Source organism: Agrilus planipennis, unplaced genomic scaffold (genome assembly GCF_000699045.2).
Source record: "Agrilus planipennis isolate EAB-ADULT unplaced genomic scaffold, Apla_2.0 scaffold191, whole genome shotgun sequence".
NCBI lineage: Eukaryota > Metazoa > Arthropoda > Insecta > Coleoptera > Buprestidae > Agrilus > Agrilus planipennis.
Genome location: NW_020438901.1, coordinates 87,198 through 106,042, shown reverse-complemented (window position 1 = coordinate 106,042; position 18,845 = coordinate 87,198). Strand labels below are relative to the sequence as shown.

General features: G+C 32.8%; 3 protein-coding genes across 3 annotated transcripts in view; 2 read left to right on the top strand and 1 right to left on the bottom strand.

Moving 5' to 3' along the window:
* The first annotated feature begins 335 nt into the window (after window positions 1-335).
* Window positions 336-2,249, top strand: LOC108740911 (extensin-3-like). The gene is made up of 2 exons (XM_025973289.1): window positions 336-470; window positions 533-2,249. The coding sequence occupies exon 2, from the start codon at window positions 576-578 to the stop codon at window positions 2,247-2,249; it is 1,674 nt and encodes a 557-aa protein (XP_025829074.1). The 5' UTR covers window positions 336-470; window positions 533-575.
* Window positions 2,250-3,129: 880 nt separating this feature from the next.
* LOC108740913 lies at window positions 3,130-3,913 on the top strand. Its single transcript, XM_018475431.1, has 3 exons — window positions 3,130-3,250; window positions 3,392-3,599; window positions 3,663-3,913. The coding sequence occupies exons 1-3, from the start codon at window positions 3,186-3,188 to the stop codon at window positions 3,867-3,869; spliced, it is 480 nt and encodes a 159-aa protein (XP_018330933.1). The 5' UTR covers window positions 3,130-3,185; the 3' UTR covers window positions 3,870-3,913.
* Window positions 3,914-6,251: 2,338 nt separating this feature from the next.
* The window catches only part of LOC108740930, a 13,800-nt gene continuing 1,206 nt past the window's right edge, over window positions 6,252-18,845 (bottom strand). The window contains exons 2-7 of the mRNA XM_025973286.1: window positions 11,620-11,773; window positions 9,420-9,574; window positions 7,596-8,686; window positions 7,373-7,536; window positions 6,945-7,316; window positions 6,252-6,884 (exon numbers count right to left, since the gene is read on the bottom strand). Of these exons, the coding sequence (XP_025829071.1) occupies window positions 6,481-6,884; window positions 6,945-7,316; window positions 7,373-7,536; window positions 7,596-8,686; window positions 9,420-9,574; window positions 11,620-11,719 (2,286 nt within the window). The 5' untranslated portion in view covers window positions 11,720-11,773 and the 3' untranslated portion in view covers window positions 6,252-6,480. The remainder of the gene's footprint in view (window positions 6,885-6,944; window positions 7,317-7,372; window positions 7,537-7,595; window positions 8,687-9,419; window positions 9,575-11,619; window positions 11,774-18,845) is intronic.

Here is an 18,845-nt window from a genome sequence, read left to right as displayed (position 1 = left end):
CACTATTTAAAATTGGGGCAGTTTTGGAAGGACAGTACCGTGTTCGCCGTATACAAAGTGCACTAACGTAACCGGCTCAATAACTGTAATAAGATGTTTAACAAATTATCACGTTATCGCGTTATGTTTGCAAAAGAAAATGGGATATAGGTTACCAAGAAGTCGAGACTATTTACCTATAGTATTTTAGATGCTCAATCATTCACTTCGTTTTTAAATTAAACAGACGTTACGTGCACGCAAAGAAATCTCTCAGTTTTGTAGAATTCAGTGAGTAAAATGTATCGTTGGATATTTTTTTTGTTCGGATTATCTACGATACCCAAATCGTTTACGTCTGTTATAAGAAGTGATGAAGTTAATTTATCCAGTTACCCTAAAGTCACCCGTTGGGGTACGTCGGGTACATCATCCCAAGAAAGCAACGAACAAAATAGAAAAGATGCCAACGGAGTTCCCTGGAATCACAGGTAATTCAAAATTTCATTCCCCAAAAAAACTTTGCGGGAATTACGCCTTATAATAATTTTAGGCCTGACGATCGTCAACGGAAACTAGATTATGTGACTAACAACATGGGAGTCACATATTACTACAGCAAGGAAATACCTCGTATCGAAGAAAAATCGGATAATTTACCTGATGCTGGGGAGGTTATGCAAAGTCCACAAAACCATAAACCTTACTTCAGTTATTTTTACAAACCTCAAAATCACGCCAACGCTAAAGCTGACGTATCTGATGATTTCAAACCACCAGGTGAAGGAAGCGCTGTTGACTACTCAAGCTATAACCATTATCAAAACGATAATCCTAAACCTGTTTCAAATTTGTACAATTCACCTTTTACATCCTACAATCCACCCAAAAATCCATCACCGTCAGCACATGATTTCGTTCAATATCCTCCGAATGATAACCCACCACCAGTTGTTGAACCTAAAGTACCTTTGACAGAACTTTATAGTCCTCCGGCAGATTCTTCTTCAGATAATGGTAGTGATTATCCTGACCCAACTGTTGATTCCTACAACACTCCTAAACCACCTAAGGGTTCTAAACCAAAACCTCCTGCCCCCGTTTATGGGCCGCCACCAGTACCAGCTACACCGAAACCTCCAAAACCTGAAGCCAATGTTCCAGAGAAGCCTACGAAACCTAACGTGTACAAATTTCCGGAACCGTTCCCTGTACCTCAGGTGTTTGATTCTAATGGTCATCCTCCTTCGGCTACCTCTTACGGTGAACCAGTTGACGATGACTATTTTAACCCGCCGTCTACAACAAAACCTAAGGATTCCATGAAAAAGAAACCTGCAAAACCTGCTGAAACATATAAACCACCTTTTGAAATCGACGATGGCAATGAAGTAGAATATGATAATGATGACAACAATAAAAAACCAAAATATCCGTCTGCTCCGAGACCATTTCATCCACCTTTAGCACTATCTGACGAAGATGACGATGACGATGAAAGCTACCACAGTCCAAAAGATCACGGCAAGGGAAATCCGTTCCTGTTTCAACCTCCAGGCGATGATGACGATGACAGTGGTGATAGCCAAGATAATCAAGACAATGATTATTACTCACACCATCATTCCAAACCATCAAAGCCAAAAATGAAAAAACCTCCATCACATGATGATATGTACTATCCCGATAATCCTATGGACGATTCTGATGATTCTCCACCACCAGGTCCGAAGCATCCTTCAGCACCAGGTCCGAAACATCCTCCATCAGCAGCTCCTTCAGATATGAAGTATCCTTCTCATCCAGCGCCTCCTATGCTTATGGGTTATCCACCAAAAGCTCCACCAATGGCAGAAGGAGACTTATCTCCTCCCCCAATGGACGATGGAAATGATGGAAAGCATCCATACTTTTCTGAAGACGAGTACGAGCATGGACATAAGTTTAACTATGGTCCTTATGATTATGACCACCATGTATACCATGAAGTTACTACAACTACAACCACATCCGCACCCCCAGATCATAGGGCAAATTACAGTTATTACTTTTTAGGACGTAAATTGTGGTATATACCATTGTATTTCTCTATTTACTTTATTATTTACGTAACTATCCTTATAATAAAATCTATCGCCAGGCATAAGGTAGAACTTGTTAACAATTTTGATTTTACCACAGCTAGAAGTGCTAGACAACTTCATGATTTAAATAATATTTATAGTAATATTTCTTCTACAATAGAAAACGTAGGCAAAAAATACATGTAATTTAAGAAAATAAATTAACTGAAAACCTAACTTTATGTGTTTTACTTTTGTAAACTATTGAAGTATTTAAGTAAAATATATTAAACTAACTTCAATTCACCCTGAGAAGGAATAAACAGAACTTGAAAAAAAAACCTATTTACGTATTAAATCAATGTGTATTTTTTTATCTGTAATTTAATCTTTAACTCTATTTTTTATGCACCCTAGATCCAAAAAATGTGTATTACATAATTGATAATACGTNTTATAATTTCTTATTCCCTTATATACGCTAATAAGATGAATATTTTTTATACAGTAATATTATAGTAAATATGCTATTTTATAGAAAACAAAACTGTCCTAAGAGAGGGTCACTCCGAATGTGACCCAGTTGAAGGTGTTGGATAACCTAGTATCTTATTCAGATATGTTTAGATAACAGCATTAAGCTTCTGTTTAACTTTAAAATTATAACGTACGCCGTAGCCGTTGTTTGGTAATGTTGTGTTAAACTTGTCCGCTAATTCTTCGTGGTTCGAAAACCGGACAATTTCTAGTTACAGGTGGGCTACTGATTTGTGATTTAGTGCAGCACATTTTTGCTCAAAAAACGGTAAGTACTCAGAAGATTTTGCAAAGTACTATCGCTATTATAATTTAATATTATTACCGATTCTTCATACAGTTCCTCTGAAATTAATAACTTAGCCAGAGGACAACAATATTTTTTTATTTTAATTATTATGAAATATGTCACCTATACGAATGACTATTATTATTTATGTATTATAAGTTGATCTATTATAATATATATATTGTCTTTTTTTCGTTGTAGGTCCTTGGGATTCTTTTTTTGCACTTTAATTTAAATAAAAAAAAATTATCATGTCTAAAATTGCATCCCATTCAGTTTTCGGACTTTTCATAGTGCTGTTACCCTTAATTTATTCAATGCCAACCGATAATTCTAACATTGCTACAACTGAGGCGCATACTACAGAGTTTCCATTAACAAGGTATGCAGTTGCTTTTTTAATTAATTAATATCAATTATTTTTGCAACATTTATTCATTTCTGTTAACAAATACTTGCGAATGGATGGTTTAATTTTTGGGTCAGGGGATGGGAAGTTAGATTTTTTTTTGTAAAATTGCAGGTACGAGCAAGGATTAGAAGATTACGACGAAATGAAACAAAGTGAAAGACAAGCAAGAGGTATGATGGACGCAGATGATGAGGATTACAGTGCCGATCATCACCCACCCATGAAGGATCAATCGAAAGCTACAGCTGTTGATCCCTGGGCAAATTATTACGACTTCATAATTAACGAAGGATCATTTAAATTCTGGGCAGTGTTCCAGGTATTTAAGCAAATACACATTTTAGAAGAAAATATTATCCTTAAATAAATTGTTTACTTTTAGTTGGGAACTGCTTTACTGCTCATATATTCGGCATTCGCTGCAGTATATTACGCAAAATTTAACGTCTCCAGTACTGATTATGATTACTATTACGATTTCTTCGCAAGATCAAACAGTGGCAGATCAGATACTACAAGTTGGCTAGGGATTTCCCCACAAACGTTTCAAAGGATAATAGACGCAATATCATCAAAAAAGTACTCATAATGGTGGACCTAAAGTGCAAAAATTTAAATAAAACCTCTGCTCAAATTAACTATAAGCATTACTAGTGACAATTGGTTAACATTTTGCACTTGTTTTTCTACGTTATTAGATATTAGATTTGGGCAAATTTCCCGAATTACCCTAATGGTGATAACGAATTTGGAAATTTATTTATTAATAATGAAGCTGTTAAAGCATATTGGAATTTCGAATATTATCATTTTTATTATTCTCATTAGTATGATTTTATTTATTAGTTTAGAAACAAATGTGAATTTCTAAGGTGTATTAACAGCTTAACGATTATGTGTAATTAAAATAAAATACGAAAAAACAGATTTTTTTTCACTAAATCAAGTTTAGTGGTAACATAAACCTTGGTGCCTTTGTTTTTCCTATTTCATAAAAAGGATAATAATTATCCAGCATAAGCTGTAGTAGTTAATGCTAGCGCCATCTGCTCTGCAAACTGGAATGTGGAGGACACATAGATGGGTCTGACCCCTCCCTTTCTTTTGGTGGATGAACTTTTAGTGTCGGTTTTCGAACCAACGCATAGATGGCCCAAAAGGTACAACCCCTATACAAAAATACGGATTTTATCGATTCGTATGAGAAAAAAGTGGTATACAAATTCAATGCTGAATTTGTTCACAAAATTCGTTCATTAACATCGATGTTAACAAATGATGATTTTTGGAAAGCTGGTTTGTTTTGATAATACAGGGCGACAAATGTTTTTCGACAAAACCAATTTTGATATTTTTAAACGTTATCCAACAAAGGTAACATCGTCATCGTTAAATCATCATTATCATTATCAAACCGTACGCTATTTTCTCAGGCATGAAGGTCTAGTCAGAAACATATTAGAGGCTGAAACGGATGTTAAGGGCGGTACAGGTAGACCAAGATTAGATTAGTGTTCGCAAATAATTAAGGATATGGGTTGCTCTAGTTTTAGGGAAATGCGAAGATTAGCTTAGGATAGGAAAAAGTGGAGGTGCGTGTCCAACCAGTCTTATGATGATGAACAGCAATTTCTCGTACTCAGAACGAAGACACAAACGAGTTCAAGGAAGAAGCTAGAGCTACTAACTTATTTTGAATCTCTGGGTCTATGACTTTATACAAAATCAAATTTTATTACACAAACCAATACCTACAAAGAGGTCTTTATTATTTGTATTTACTAATTAATCCGAATTCTTAAAATAGAAGAATTGCTGCAGTCATAAATAAGATTGCCACCTTTTTTGGGGCTGAAAAGCAAATACAAACCCATCTAAAGAAGGCAATTCTTATGTAAATAAATCTTTAAACGGATTAGGGAACTATGGTTTCAATTAAAAAGCTGTTGGTTCCTTATTTGAAATATGTATGATAGGGCAAATGTTTCGTCCAGGCACCTTCACCATATTTGTTTATTTGATAGACGTTAGAAATCGTTTGTTTAAACTAGTTAGTCTATTGACGTCTAATAAGGAGTTAGAGTTAGCTTTACATAAAATGGAAGCAGTGTTGATAAAAGGGTATGGTATGAATTTTAGTAAAAATAGAACGATGACATTAGCGTGTAAGGGATGCAAAACAGGGGTTAGAACTTATATAAAAATAAAACACTTTATACTAGAAGTCAGATAACAGGATGGAAAAAGTACTAGAAATATAAAATAGGGTAGTGCTTGATAATGATAATAATGATTTAACGATCACGATGTTACCTATGTTGGACAATGTAGTGGAACTATAAAAACTGGTTTTAAAGAACACTTTTGAAATTGCATTTTAATCGCATTGGTCCTTAGAAAATGCTTATTTTTTGGAAAACTATTCTAAAAATTAGTTTAAAATCTGATAGTTGTGATGTTGCCGATAGAAATTCAGATCATTTTTAAAACTTTTATTCAATTTATTGCCGTAATGTAAAGTAATAAACTAAATTATTTTACCCCTGAAATTACTTTATTTTGGTCCATCTCTCATATGCTTTGGATGCTTTTATCTTTATTACAAATGAATTCAGCGTGATGTTAACAACTTCATCGGTCATTACTTATTGATTGGTTCGTACAGATTATATTTATAACGTAATAACGTAAATGCTCATGATGATTACCAATCATACATTTTTAATCAACATAGAAATCAGTTTAATTGCTTTTCGGTACAATAAAAGTATCGAAATACAAAAAATTTTTTGTTCCAAGAAAAGAATATATTAAAGTTGTTTCAAGTAGTTTAACTCATAAATCTACCGGATGTAACAATTCTTCATTTAGTCTTGGATTTATGGAAAATTGCCAAAACATATAAATCATTTATTCAATAAATTAAAAATACATATTATTGTCACAACTTACTTTACAAACAATAATAGTCGTAACACTGAATAATAAAATTAAACAGGTCCTAAGTTATAGTAGTTAAATTACTTTAATAGAGAAGGTGTTACATAAAAAATTTTATCCATATCACAGTCTAAAAAACGTAGCAAGTTCAACTGAAAGGGTGGTTCGAAAGATATAAATATTTTGTTTATTGTTTTCTTACTTGCCCGTTTAGGTGCTTTTAAAATAGCTTGCCTTTTGTATTACAACATACGTTTACCTTAAGGAGGTAGTGCTGTAGTTTTTATTTCACCGTCGTCTTTTTTCTGAGGGACATTAGCTCCTTTTCGTTCTTCTTCGTCTTCTTCTTCTTCCTCTTCTTCACCCTCGTATCCGTAATTGGTGAGGGCATCTTCATATGGTAGTGCATCATCCTTTATTATGTTCTCATGAGTATTTTTAATACTGTCTTTTGAGCTGTCCTTATTGTCCATGTTGATATCGTTTTTCTTTTCGGTCTCCTTCTCCTGTTCTTGCTTTTTCTTCCTTCGATTAATGTAGAAGAAATTAAAGAAGAAATACAGCAGGCCCGTAACAGCTGTTGCCACCGAAAATATCCTGTAGGTTTGCCTTGTTCCAAATATTTTAATGGAATAACCGCCTATAAGGCTTCCAGCGCCTTTTCCTGAACAACGAAATAATTTTTTACAGTCCCGTTTGAAAGCACGATAAAAAAATGACTTACCAACTCCATAGTATATTCCTCCAAGCATCCCCTGAACACTTGTATCTGTGGTAACAGTGGACAATTTGGCAGCATAAGTTACAGCTGCAGTAAAACTTAAAGATGATGTTATACTTTCCATTGCCTCAAAAATTAGGCACAACCACGGATTGTAAATGAGAGAATAGCCCAAAAGCCTGATGGCGTAGAATATGAATCCGATCAGAAGGACATTAGCGTGCCCAATCCTTTTTATAATGGGACCAGAAAGTACCAAAAGTGGAATGCCTGCTATGCCGCCTATAGTTATCGTAATGCCCATTAATGACTTGGAACCCCCCAAATCTTGAATCAACCAAAAGAGAAAGCTTTCTATGAACCCCCAAGCAGTACCTAGAGTACAAAGGAATTTTATTTTTGCATACGTAAACAATAATGCCTTTAATTACCCAACACAAAACTGACTATAAACAGCGTTATAAGCTCCACATCCTTAAGGACCGAATAAACATCTGCAAGGACATTGTTTGCCGGAGTTTTGAATTGTAAATTCATGAATAACATCAAAACAGCACTTATTATCTTCAGGGACGCATACAGAAAGAATATTGGCCTACAAGAAATAAACAGCATCAAATTGGATTTAATGTATTTATGATATCGACTAATTACCTGAAGTCAGTATATTCTTTTCCTTGGCTGGCAAAATCTATAAGCCATCCGGCCAAAGGAGAACTGATCATTCCTCCAACGGTGGCGTAGATTCTTTGAAGTCCATAATCAGCTTTGTGTTCTCTCAAGATTGCTATAACTGCACCTTCAAACATGGCAAACGCTGTACCACCGATTATTCCAATTAAAACTCGGACACTCAAGTAACTCCAAAAAGTCACTTTCGTGTCCAAATCCACCGAAACTTTTGAATTAGAACAGAACATTTTTCTTGGATTAAGTCCGATGCAAGCCGGAGAGCATTGTTTAAATTCGTAATCCGACATCATTTCAGACGAACTATTAGGGTTTTGCACTTGTACGTTTACCACCATGTTTTTAAAGTAGTCCTGCTTGCAATAAGAATTATGTAATACATCGTCCACTTTGACGTAGTCAACAGAATATGAATTGTTGGTGCTAGTTATTCGAGAATATCCAATTTGGATGTTGTCATAAATCGTAGCGTTTGGTAGGACATCGTTTCCAAACATACAAGAAACATTGAAATCGTCTGTAAATTCGATTTGGCTTTTTGAAGTTGTGTTGTATGTGAAAATATCTTTAGGGTTATTATTTAATGCACAAGAAAAATTTACTGTTTCCTTGGCCGGGAAAAAGTACGAGTTCTTTCCAAAACTCCGGACCGAATGATTCCAATCCAAATCGATTTGTAAAGGTTGATAAGCGCTCTGAAGGGTTTTCTTTTGCTTTGGAGGTTTACGATTAACTGTGTATGTCACTTCTGGAAAATTCGATGACGTATTATCGTCGACCGCGTAATCCGTTATTCTCCACGAAAATTTCTCATCATTATCTGATTGGCAAACGAAACCACAAGTTTTTAAATTCAACCTGGCTTCTTGAACACTTACTGGCTGTGGTGTACAAGCAAATTCATTAGAAAGCAAAACATCGAGAAACGCATTTGGTTGACACGATATTCCTATTACTAGTTGATTTGGGAACGATAAAGTAACTCTTCCAACTGGAACTATGAGGAACAACAAAGCTGTAGCACCGCCTGCTGCTGAAAAGAACGCCAACAAGAACTAAAAATAGAAAGAGCGACTGTAAAACTATCTACGTATCCCTAGGAAAATTGGGAAGGATGTAGAGTCCTTATTCTTACAAGAACTAAGAGTCTTACAAGGGAATCTACTTGTCACAATGTAGATGGTAAAACATTAGCTTTTTCATGGTTTTAAGAATTAGATCATAGTCAAGTTGTTTTGGTTCATTAACTTCTGTTTCATTAGTGATTTATGAGATCAAAAACTTCTTTAATTAAGGCCTTTCTTCCTAAGCATTCAAAAATAGTTATTACATAGCTATTCACTAATAGTTTTATTTGTTGGAGACAAAAGGATTTTGGTGATTTTTGAGTCACGACTAAAATAGTAATTTTCCATAGTTGTGTGACTAAAGGACTCTTAAGCTAAAGTAATGCCGTGTGCTTGCATATGCGAATACTACGAAGTTAAAAAGTGAAAGTGTCTCTGTATGTTACAGGTACGGTGCATGGGTGCTTCTAGAAAAGCAATTGAATTGGATAATTTGTAGGAAGAAAAACGTTTTTGTTATGAAACACATTGACGTAATAGATAAATTTTGAAGTTGTGGTTGTTAAATCAAGAGCTACAATGGTAGTAGTGGTTAAATGGGAGAAACAATCGAATAATAGATTCTGCATACTTTTGGGATCGTTGGAATATTAAACGATGATTATTTATTTAATGACAATGTTGCATGAAAGAGAAAGTTAATTCCTTACTCCTCAATTACCTTAAAGTTTCCAATTTTGTCTGCGACCATACCAGCAATAGGAGGCATGAGGATGGCAATTACTGGAGTTATGGCAGACATAATTGCGGTCTCTTCAACATTTATCCCTAATTCTCTCATGTGAATTGTGAGATAAGGATAAATAACGTAAATGGCTGAAAGCAAAAGTTTCTAATTTAAATTAAAAAAAAAAAATTGTATGTCGCATAATAATAACGAATTTAACGTGTTCAAGCGCCATATTTATTTTTAATGTTTGCCTTGTGCTGATTCTCTTGACAGTGAATTTATAGTTTCTCTTACATACGTGACTCGCTTTTTTATTGGTGTTAAATCATGCCTGCATTATACGAACGTATAGATACGCGATTAATTTTTTTCTGTTCATCTTAGATTATTTATTGTTATTCTGCAATTAGGTTGTGGTTTACACTAATTTTCCGNAATATTATATAGAATGATATGCTGACAATAAGTCTTCAAAACCTCTGTGCCAACCTTTTACACTATTGTTTCTTTTTGGTAAATCGTCTAGCACTATTTAAATATAATGTTGAGTTTTCCAATGATAATAAAGTTTCTTCCGGAGTTAAGGTTCCGGGTGAACTTCATAGATCCAATAATTAGTTCATTCACCAAACCTTTATCAAAAACTTTTTACTAGATACGGTGCGAACTAGTTTTAACAAATCGTTTTTTTTTTCTTTTTTGCCAATACTAATTCACTAATCTCTTGTACGATCATTTGGGAATGTACAATAGTATTTTTGGTGTGAATTAGTTGGACGTATACAGCAAGTAATTTTATGGGAAATATTTTTTTTAATACGTAGGTACCGTCTTTATACATCTAGCTTGTTAAATTTGTTTATTCTCAAATGTCAAGGTAGTAGATATATATATATATATATACACGGTGTATGTTTCGTATATATTTGTCCCTTGAACGTCAAGGAATTTTGTAATCCCTTTTTGCGTAATATTCTTAGGTAGTTGTAGTTGAGTGGTGGGAAATATGTGTCGTGCATGCATTCGTCGCAGTTTCTTGTGCGGCCTTCATGAAAACTAACCCTTGAATTAATTAATGTTGAATGATAGAGTCATAAATAAAATTGAAGCTGTATTAACAAAACAGTATTGAATCAAAATAAATAAAAGTAGAACAAAAATACTGGTATACAAGCAAAGAGAAAGCAAGGAAAGAGCGAATACAAAGAGAGGATAGGACGGGGTCGAGTCGCCTTCAACATAAAAAAGTTATTTCTATAATCATTTAGAAATTCGGAAAAGATTGCTAAGATTGTATGTCTGGAACGCGGCGCTGCATGGGTGCGAAACATGGACGGTGAGTGCGGTGGAAAAGAAAAGGTTAGAAACGTTCGAAATGTGAAAAGGCGAAAGATGAGGATACCGTGAAGAGAGAAGGTTATAAATGAGGAGGTATTAGAAAGAATAATAGAATAGAGGCCACCATGGAAGTCAATAAGCAATTAGGCGATATATAGATCTATTGGAAGCAGAAACAGGAGTTAAGAGGAGTAGAGGTGGACGTAGATTAGATTGTTGTTCACAAATGGTTAAGAATGTGAAATGTTCTAATTTTAGAGAAATGGGAACGTTAGCACGGAATATGACAAAGTGGAAGTACGTGTGCAACCAGTCTTTGGACTTATGACCTTATGATCCATTTGTAGCAACTTATTGAACCTCTTTTATTATTGCCTGATTTAAATGTGGTCTCTGTCTCTAATGATGAATAGGTTCCCCTATGGTTTTCCTTTCATTTTAAAATTTAAAATTTTCTTTTAGACATTTTTGAAGTTAAAATTGAAGATTATGTAATTTTGTTTAAGAAATTTTGATACGAATTTATGTCTAATATTAAAAATCGGATGAAATTTAAATTGTTTTTATCATTTTTAAAAGGGTGTCTGATTTTTAACGGTTTTACAAGGGTTATACACTAGTTTGCTAATTTTTTTTTGTATTATTTCATTCCGATGTTTTTGCCAAGTACAATATGTCTAGTTATTGGCACAGACCAATTTCATTTGACGATTATGACTCTACAGTATTAGACGCTTTTTCCTCCGGCAAACCGCACGAATTCGTGTCGTGTACAACGGCGCTAACGTCTATCTGAAGGAATCGCCACACCGGATTACGGCGAAAATGCGTACTAAGTAACTAAAACACTTACTGGAAGCATGTATGAAGAACAGAAGTTTCAAAGGCAGTAACTCCTTTTGGGCGAAATCCTTTGAAATTCTTTTGAAGAATAGTTTAAGATATCTTATCATTTTTGGGGATTTATTGTTTCTTCGTGAAAATTGGAAATCTATGTTGACATTTTTCTGAAACAAGATAAAACAGTATTTTCAAAAATGAGAAGTTTGTTGCGTGATTTTAAACAGTAGGTTGTTTTAATGATAGTTGATACAAAGTACCTATTAATTCAAACAACAGCTTTAGAAGTGCACTTATTACACAGAAACGTCAGTAAATTGTCAATTCCATCAATTTCCTGTTACATCAAACGACTGTTATTTCATGTTTGAAAAAAAGGAAGGTTATATTGTAGGCATTATACTTCGTAATTGGCTTAGATGAGTGGCAATTTTCATTCACATTTACCAACAATTCGGAAATAATTCCATAGCGCTCTCGTTTAATGTCATGTTTAACAAACAATCTAGATATATTTATAGCGTACGTTATTCTTTTCTTCTCAAAAAAAAAAAAAATAGTACCAAGCTATCAAGGTTTATCCTATCCATTAAACGATTAATTATTTATATTAAAAAGATAAACGCCTGCTATGGTGTTCACATTCTTCTAACACAATTTTTTAAATTTGTTTTGTTACATCACATTATTTGTTAATAAATATATAGAAAATTTTACTCCACGCGACCTTGCGTTATTCAAATACAATATAACATTGAGTGTTCATATTGTTTATTAAAAGTTATTGACAGTTTAAATTTACTGTGCATGCAAAAATAATCGAGTAGCAAATCAAGATAAACTAAAATTTTAATTTAATAAGTGGGTTTTATTTTATCGTTTACAAATTCAACTGTTTTATTGTTAGACTACCAATAAACACAAAACTAATATGCATTATCTTATCGTCCCCCCCCCTAATTTATTGTTGAGCTTTGAGAAGAAAATTATAGAAATTAGAAGTACCTAATACTGAGGCACTGTGTATGTCGGACAAAAAAGTAACATTTTTACAATTTTCTTGCTCACTTTTTCTCGAATTTGTATTAGACAAAGTTTACCCCACATTGTCAAACGTAAAATCATTTCAGATAAATAAATAAATAAATAATTAGGGCCTGTAGAAACTTCAGCACTGAAATTTTTTTAACCGCCTACATTGCACCACCTGGAAAATTCATCGCCGTATTAAAAAAAACTAAGGAAATANATTAGTAATAAATACAAAAATTTTAATAAAACGCTTATATTTATATTATAAATCATATATGTGTACAATTTTAATAGGAAATATTATATAGAATGATATGCTGACAATAAGTCTTCAAAACCTCTGTGCCAACCTTTTACACTATTGTTTCTTTTTGGTAAATCGTCTAGCACTATTTAAATATAATGTTGAGTTTTCCAATGATAATAAAGTTTCTTCCGGAGTTAAGGTTCCGGGTGAACTTCATAGATCCAATAATTAGTTCATTCACCAAACCTTTATCAAAAACTTTTTACTAGATACGGTGCGAACTAGTTTTAACAAATCGTTTTTTTTTTCTTTTTTGCCAATACTAATTCACTAATCTCTTGTACGATCATTTGGGAATGTACAATAGTATTTTTGGTGTGAATTAGTTGGACGTATACAGCAAGTAATTTTATGGGAAATATTTTTTTTAATACGTAGGTACCGTCTTTATACATCTAGCTTGTTAAATTTGTTTATTCTCAAATGTCAAGGTAGTAGATGCTAGAAGCACTAAAGAAGTGTAAACATCAATCTTAAATGTTAAATCTCTTAAAGATACTAAAGATGCCATTGTAGTTTCTATTTGATTTGCTACAATTTTATTAAGAAATGTTTTCTAGTTGTCCTTATTAAATTACAGAGGAACTTTTGAAGCTCGAATTTTCTATTAATTTTCTTATGAAAAATCAGCGGCACCGCGGTACTCAATAATGCTTATTTTATGCGCGTAAAGCCAAAGGTCCCATGTTCGATTCCAGACGGGGGTGTTACAACAGCAACAAATTTTCCTTCATTTGTTTGAAATAGTTTGTAGTGGGTAAAAATTCAGAAATGAATTTTCAAAATAATATGTCATATTAATGCCTATTTTCTTTAACTCGAACATAGCTGTTGCATTTATGTATTATGTATTATTATTATTATTATTTTCCTGGTCTTCTCAGTTTGCACTGGTAACTTTAAGCAAGTGAAGACGGGCTAATGCCAAAGAACCTCACTCACATCTTTTGGGATATAGAAACCAATTTTCNTATTATTATTATTATTATTACTAATAAAAAATAACATTCGTTTTTCTAATTGTCAACTATTTTATGTATGTATGTACATATATGGTGTTCACTTCAGATAAGTGGCTATTGTATACACAATAGATTAATAAAACCTTAAATAGTTTATCTCTGACTTCTGTTTTTGGTAGGTAATACGTTATTCACTGAAAAGCAAAATTAGTTTTGCCAATTTTATGGACACACTTCGTTCATTCTTTGATGATGTTAAATAATATTTGCCTAGAGCACCATGAAGATCCGTGAACAGATACTGTATTTGGCCTTCGTTCATGTGAATTATTGTATTATTAAGCATGTAATAGTTACTATTACTTCTTTTGCAATAGAGGATTCCAAACATATTGAATGATTTCGAGCTATTTAAAAAATATACGAGGTATCAGCGTATATAAGAACCTTAATATATGGTGTTTAAATCTAGAGAAGCATCCGTAATATAATCCAAACCAACCACAAACGTAATTCATTTGAAATACAGTCGAAAATCGATAATTTGAAATCGTTTCTAACTCGAACATTTTTTTTGTTTCCTTTAGGTTTTACGTTTATTCCAAACTTTTTAACTACAACTTCTCTATTTCTCGAATTTTTTTTAACTCGAGATTCAAGTGCGTATTTTATATTATAATTTCTGTTAATTTTTTTTCGGAAAAATCAGCCTCAGCAACAAGCATTGGCTCAAGCTTTAACCCATGAACTATTTCTCTACGGATTGTTATGTTATAGAAAACAACAGAAATAAGTGATTAGGTTATGATCGTAAGGTTACGGTAGGAAAAGACAACACGAACAAAGTAGTCGTAGTAAGCGTAGAGACAAAAATTAAAAAGGTTGTTGATAAAGCAGAAATTTCTATTAATATAGAATTTTATTTAAGTCGAACATAACTTTTTTACATTTAGGAGGCTTGAGTATGCAAAATGCATATCTTTGTTTTCTGTTCTAAATATTTTATATTATGAAAATACATATTATTTATAAACAACATAATGTATCGTAGCCACTGTCCAGTATAACTTTTTTGACAATGATTCAGCTATTATTGCACTTAATTAAACGAACGTAAGTCGACAGTACATTTAAATTTTTCAGTGTTGTCACTACATAAACCAAGTAATTTTATTTTTTCCAGATTCACAAAATAGTTTGTTAAAAGTATTTAAATAGAAAATTCAAATACTTTCTTGATTCGCTACTTTAAATGCAAAAAGTACAAAACAGTTTCTTTTTTTTGTGTTTAAATTAATACTAAATGAAAAATACGTATTTTTAAAATACCTTGTCATGGTATTTAATATTCTTTACTTATGTAGATAAAAGCCTTTAAGAAAAGTCTTTTTGCAGTTAGGTATTTGTTTTATTACTTCAATCTAGTATCATCATCCTTTAAATATTGGTGTGTTTCTAGGTCAATATAATAAGCAGTCGTATATATAGATATAATAGTGGTGTTTACACTATCACTGGCTGCTATGGGGAGTACGAATCCTCTAAACACTTATAGTAGGATTCATTTCTTTTAAAATGATTAACGTACTTTTATTTTTCATATCTTCATATTTACCTTTATTAGGCTTACCTAATTAGTAATGTTTCTGAAACCGTTCTTAATACTTTTTCTATTATAACATCTTTTTACTTCTTTCTAAACATGTAATACCACCTATATGTTTTGAGCAGTTATAAATCTTAGGGACATAGTTATGGGTGAGCCCGAGTGGGCCAAGGTACTGGTTCACATTTAGTATTATCTTAACCAGATATAACGTAAAATTTAAAACTGCAAGCATTCAACCCAAAACGCTTTTGCTTTTATTTAATAATTCAAAAATATCAATTACTTTGCCTAAATCGAAAACTTTTACAACTTTTCTCTGAATGAACCTTATTGCTAAATTAGATAGAATTATAATTTGGGCCGAACGGAACCCTCTTAACCCTAGAGTGGGCGCGCTATGAGCATTTTGCCGCCCGCGGTAAAAAACCGTTAATAATTTTTGAAAAAACTGCCCGTTACACTTACGCCTCTTAGTAGCTGCCCCCATTCTCGTTAGCAACGCGTACCGAAAGGCTGGACGCCATCAGTGCGCGGGGGACCGCTTGAAGAAAGGGTTGTTACCATCAGGTGTCGCCGGGCGGCAAATTGCTCATCGCGCGCCCACTCACGTAAGTAAAATTGTGTAATGTATTTTTGCAAAAAAATTTTGAGATTGTTTTTGTCAATGTTGAATATTGCCGGAATAAACAGTCAAATTATATACAAAGCCAATACTGAACATTTGATGCTACGTCGAGAATATTTGAAACAAATTGCCATGGTACTTGTCAAGCAATATATGACCACAAGGTTTTCTATAGACACTTTAAATATTCCTTCGAGGAACCAAATTGCTCGCTTTGTTCCAGTAGAACAAGCACCTGCTTCGTAAAAGGAGGGCAAATTCAGCATATATCCCTCAAAGAAAAACAGGCGCACGAAAAAAGGGTGTTCCAGATGCCTAAAGTTACTGTGCAATGAACATTGTACATATCTTTGTGAAGGCTGTCTTGATAAAGCGAATCCTGTAGACTTAGAAAATATATAATTTTGTTTTTTTTCCCCATTTTTAAAGTATTAGAGTATTATTTAGAATAAGAGAAAAAAAGTCAATTAAAATAATAAGTTTCCTAAAGCCTTATAAACCAAAGTTTTTAGATCGGAGTTGAATAAATAATTTGATTTATTATTACTTATTAGTATATTATTTAAATCCTGAAAGAAAAAATGATTAAATTGCTGTATTACTAGTTAAAATGGTCAAAGAAAAGGGGGCGGCAAAATACTTCCTACGCGCCTACTAGCGTTTCGCAAAAAGACGCGCCCACTCTAGGGTTAATGAATCTAATTTCAAAATTAGTCAGAATTATAATTCTGGCTGAAAGGTCGTGGTTTTCTTCAGCCCGAATAATAATCCTACCATGGATTCCGGCCGTGAAAGCCTATTGTTGTTTATTACCCAAGAAAATTTTACTTCATGACCGACAGGCGGTAAAATGTATGTGATGAATGAGAGTAAATATTATGAATGCGAATGGGAGATTGTTTATTTGTTTGTTGTGATTGTACGCCTTAACTACATAACCGATTATCATGAAATTTTGTACACATTGTCAGGATTAAAGAAAAGGACGTAGGGTGCCTTTTATCCAGAAAAAGTTAGTTGCATGTGGTCATCGATGGTTATTAATAAGTATTTAGCACATCAACGCGAGCGAAGTAGCAGCTAAAACCTAGTTTTACATATAAGGTGTCTCATGGTGACCACCCATTAGAATATTTCGGAAACTATTTCGATTCTAATTTCGAAAATTTGGACAATAGCGTTATTGGGTATGCTCTCCTCAATTAAAATAACGGTATCTATGTAGCACTTCCGGTTATACCAGAAGTTGACACCAACTTCGTTATTTTAAATAGAACACCTTGTATACATATTATGACGGTTTTGAATTCATTTTAAGTAGACTTTTATGATGCTTTTGTACTTCTACAATTTATCGTTTTCGAAATATTAATTAAACCCTGTCTCTTCATAATTTTACGCAAATCACTATTATTACTTTGACGATCTTATAGGAGTTTCAATTGTCCTTCAGAAATATGAAATAAATATATTAGGATTATTTTTTATTGAGGTAACCAATTTTTGGCGTTCAAATCTAAAGAAGTATTTAAAAGATCCATATGCATATATCATAGGTATAACCTGGTAACCTTCATGTGCTAAATGATTAAAAAGATGTAGGAATCTAACTGTGAATCTGCTCAAGACAAGTTACCTTAAGTGGAAGAATTCTAATATTATGTGAGATTGCAATGCCAACTTGCAATATTACTTCACAGTTTCGTTCACTAAGTATTCGAATTGCTATAATTTTATATTATACGTAACAGTTTGTTGTTTAAATTACTGAATTAAACTAAATATGCCTTGACAATAATTGTAAAAATTGCACGGGTTACACTTGACTTTCGTTAAGGAAACATATTTTTTTACATTATATCTAATGCAAAACTTGGTTTAACCGGTTTTTATTTGCAGGTCAGACGACTGAAATGCGTTTTCTCTTTATTTATCTTGAATATTATTACTGTTTTATTATAGCTAACGATAATTAATTCTGGGATCAAAAACCCTACTTTTGTTGACTAACAATATTTCTTTTGTTTCAACTAATTAACTGTATAATATCTGGGTAGGATTTTTCATATTATACAATTTATTGGTGATATTATATTTGATGAGATAACCACAAAAATGGTTGACCACATTATCTAGTCTTCATTTTTTTTGTACATGCACGTACGTGAAATAATAAAGTAGGACAAGCGAAAGTACCTACAATTAGTCCAGTTTTTCTTTACATAACCAATTAACGTAAGTGAAGATTTTATTGCAAAAAATGCTTCTAAGTTCTTCTTTAAGCATACTCTACAATACAGATAATAAAATTTAATATGAATCAGATTTGAAAGATTGAGTTATCAGAATTTAAGACTTACTGAAACCTTCAATTTAAAAACGTCCTTTTTCGAAAAACTATTATGCTATCATAATCCTTAACTTAAACAGCGCATATAATAATTATTACATGAAGCAATTCTTTACTTCCTTAACTGGCTTTTACTTAAATACTTTTATGGCCTTTTTAAATACTGAACAACGTGTATATGTATACATATATAATTACTGCTTTCATTGTTTCTAATAATTTAATTTCTGCTACTTTTGCTCACGATGATTTCAAAATTTCCATTTAGAATATTAAAAGAACTGTATTATTTTATTTTAGTTATTTTAAGCAAATTTAACATTTTTAATTTAAATAACGTGTAACCTCTTTGAT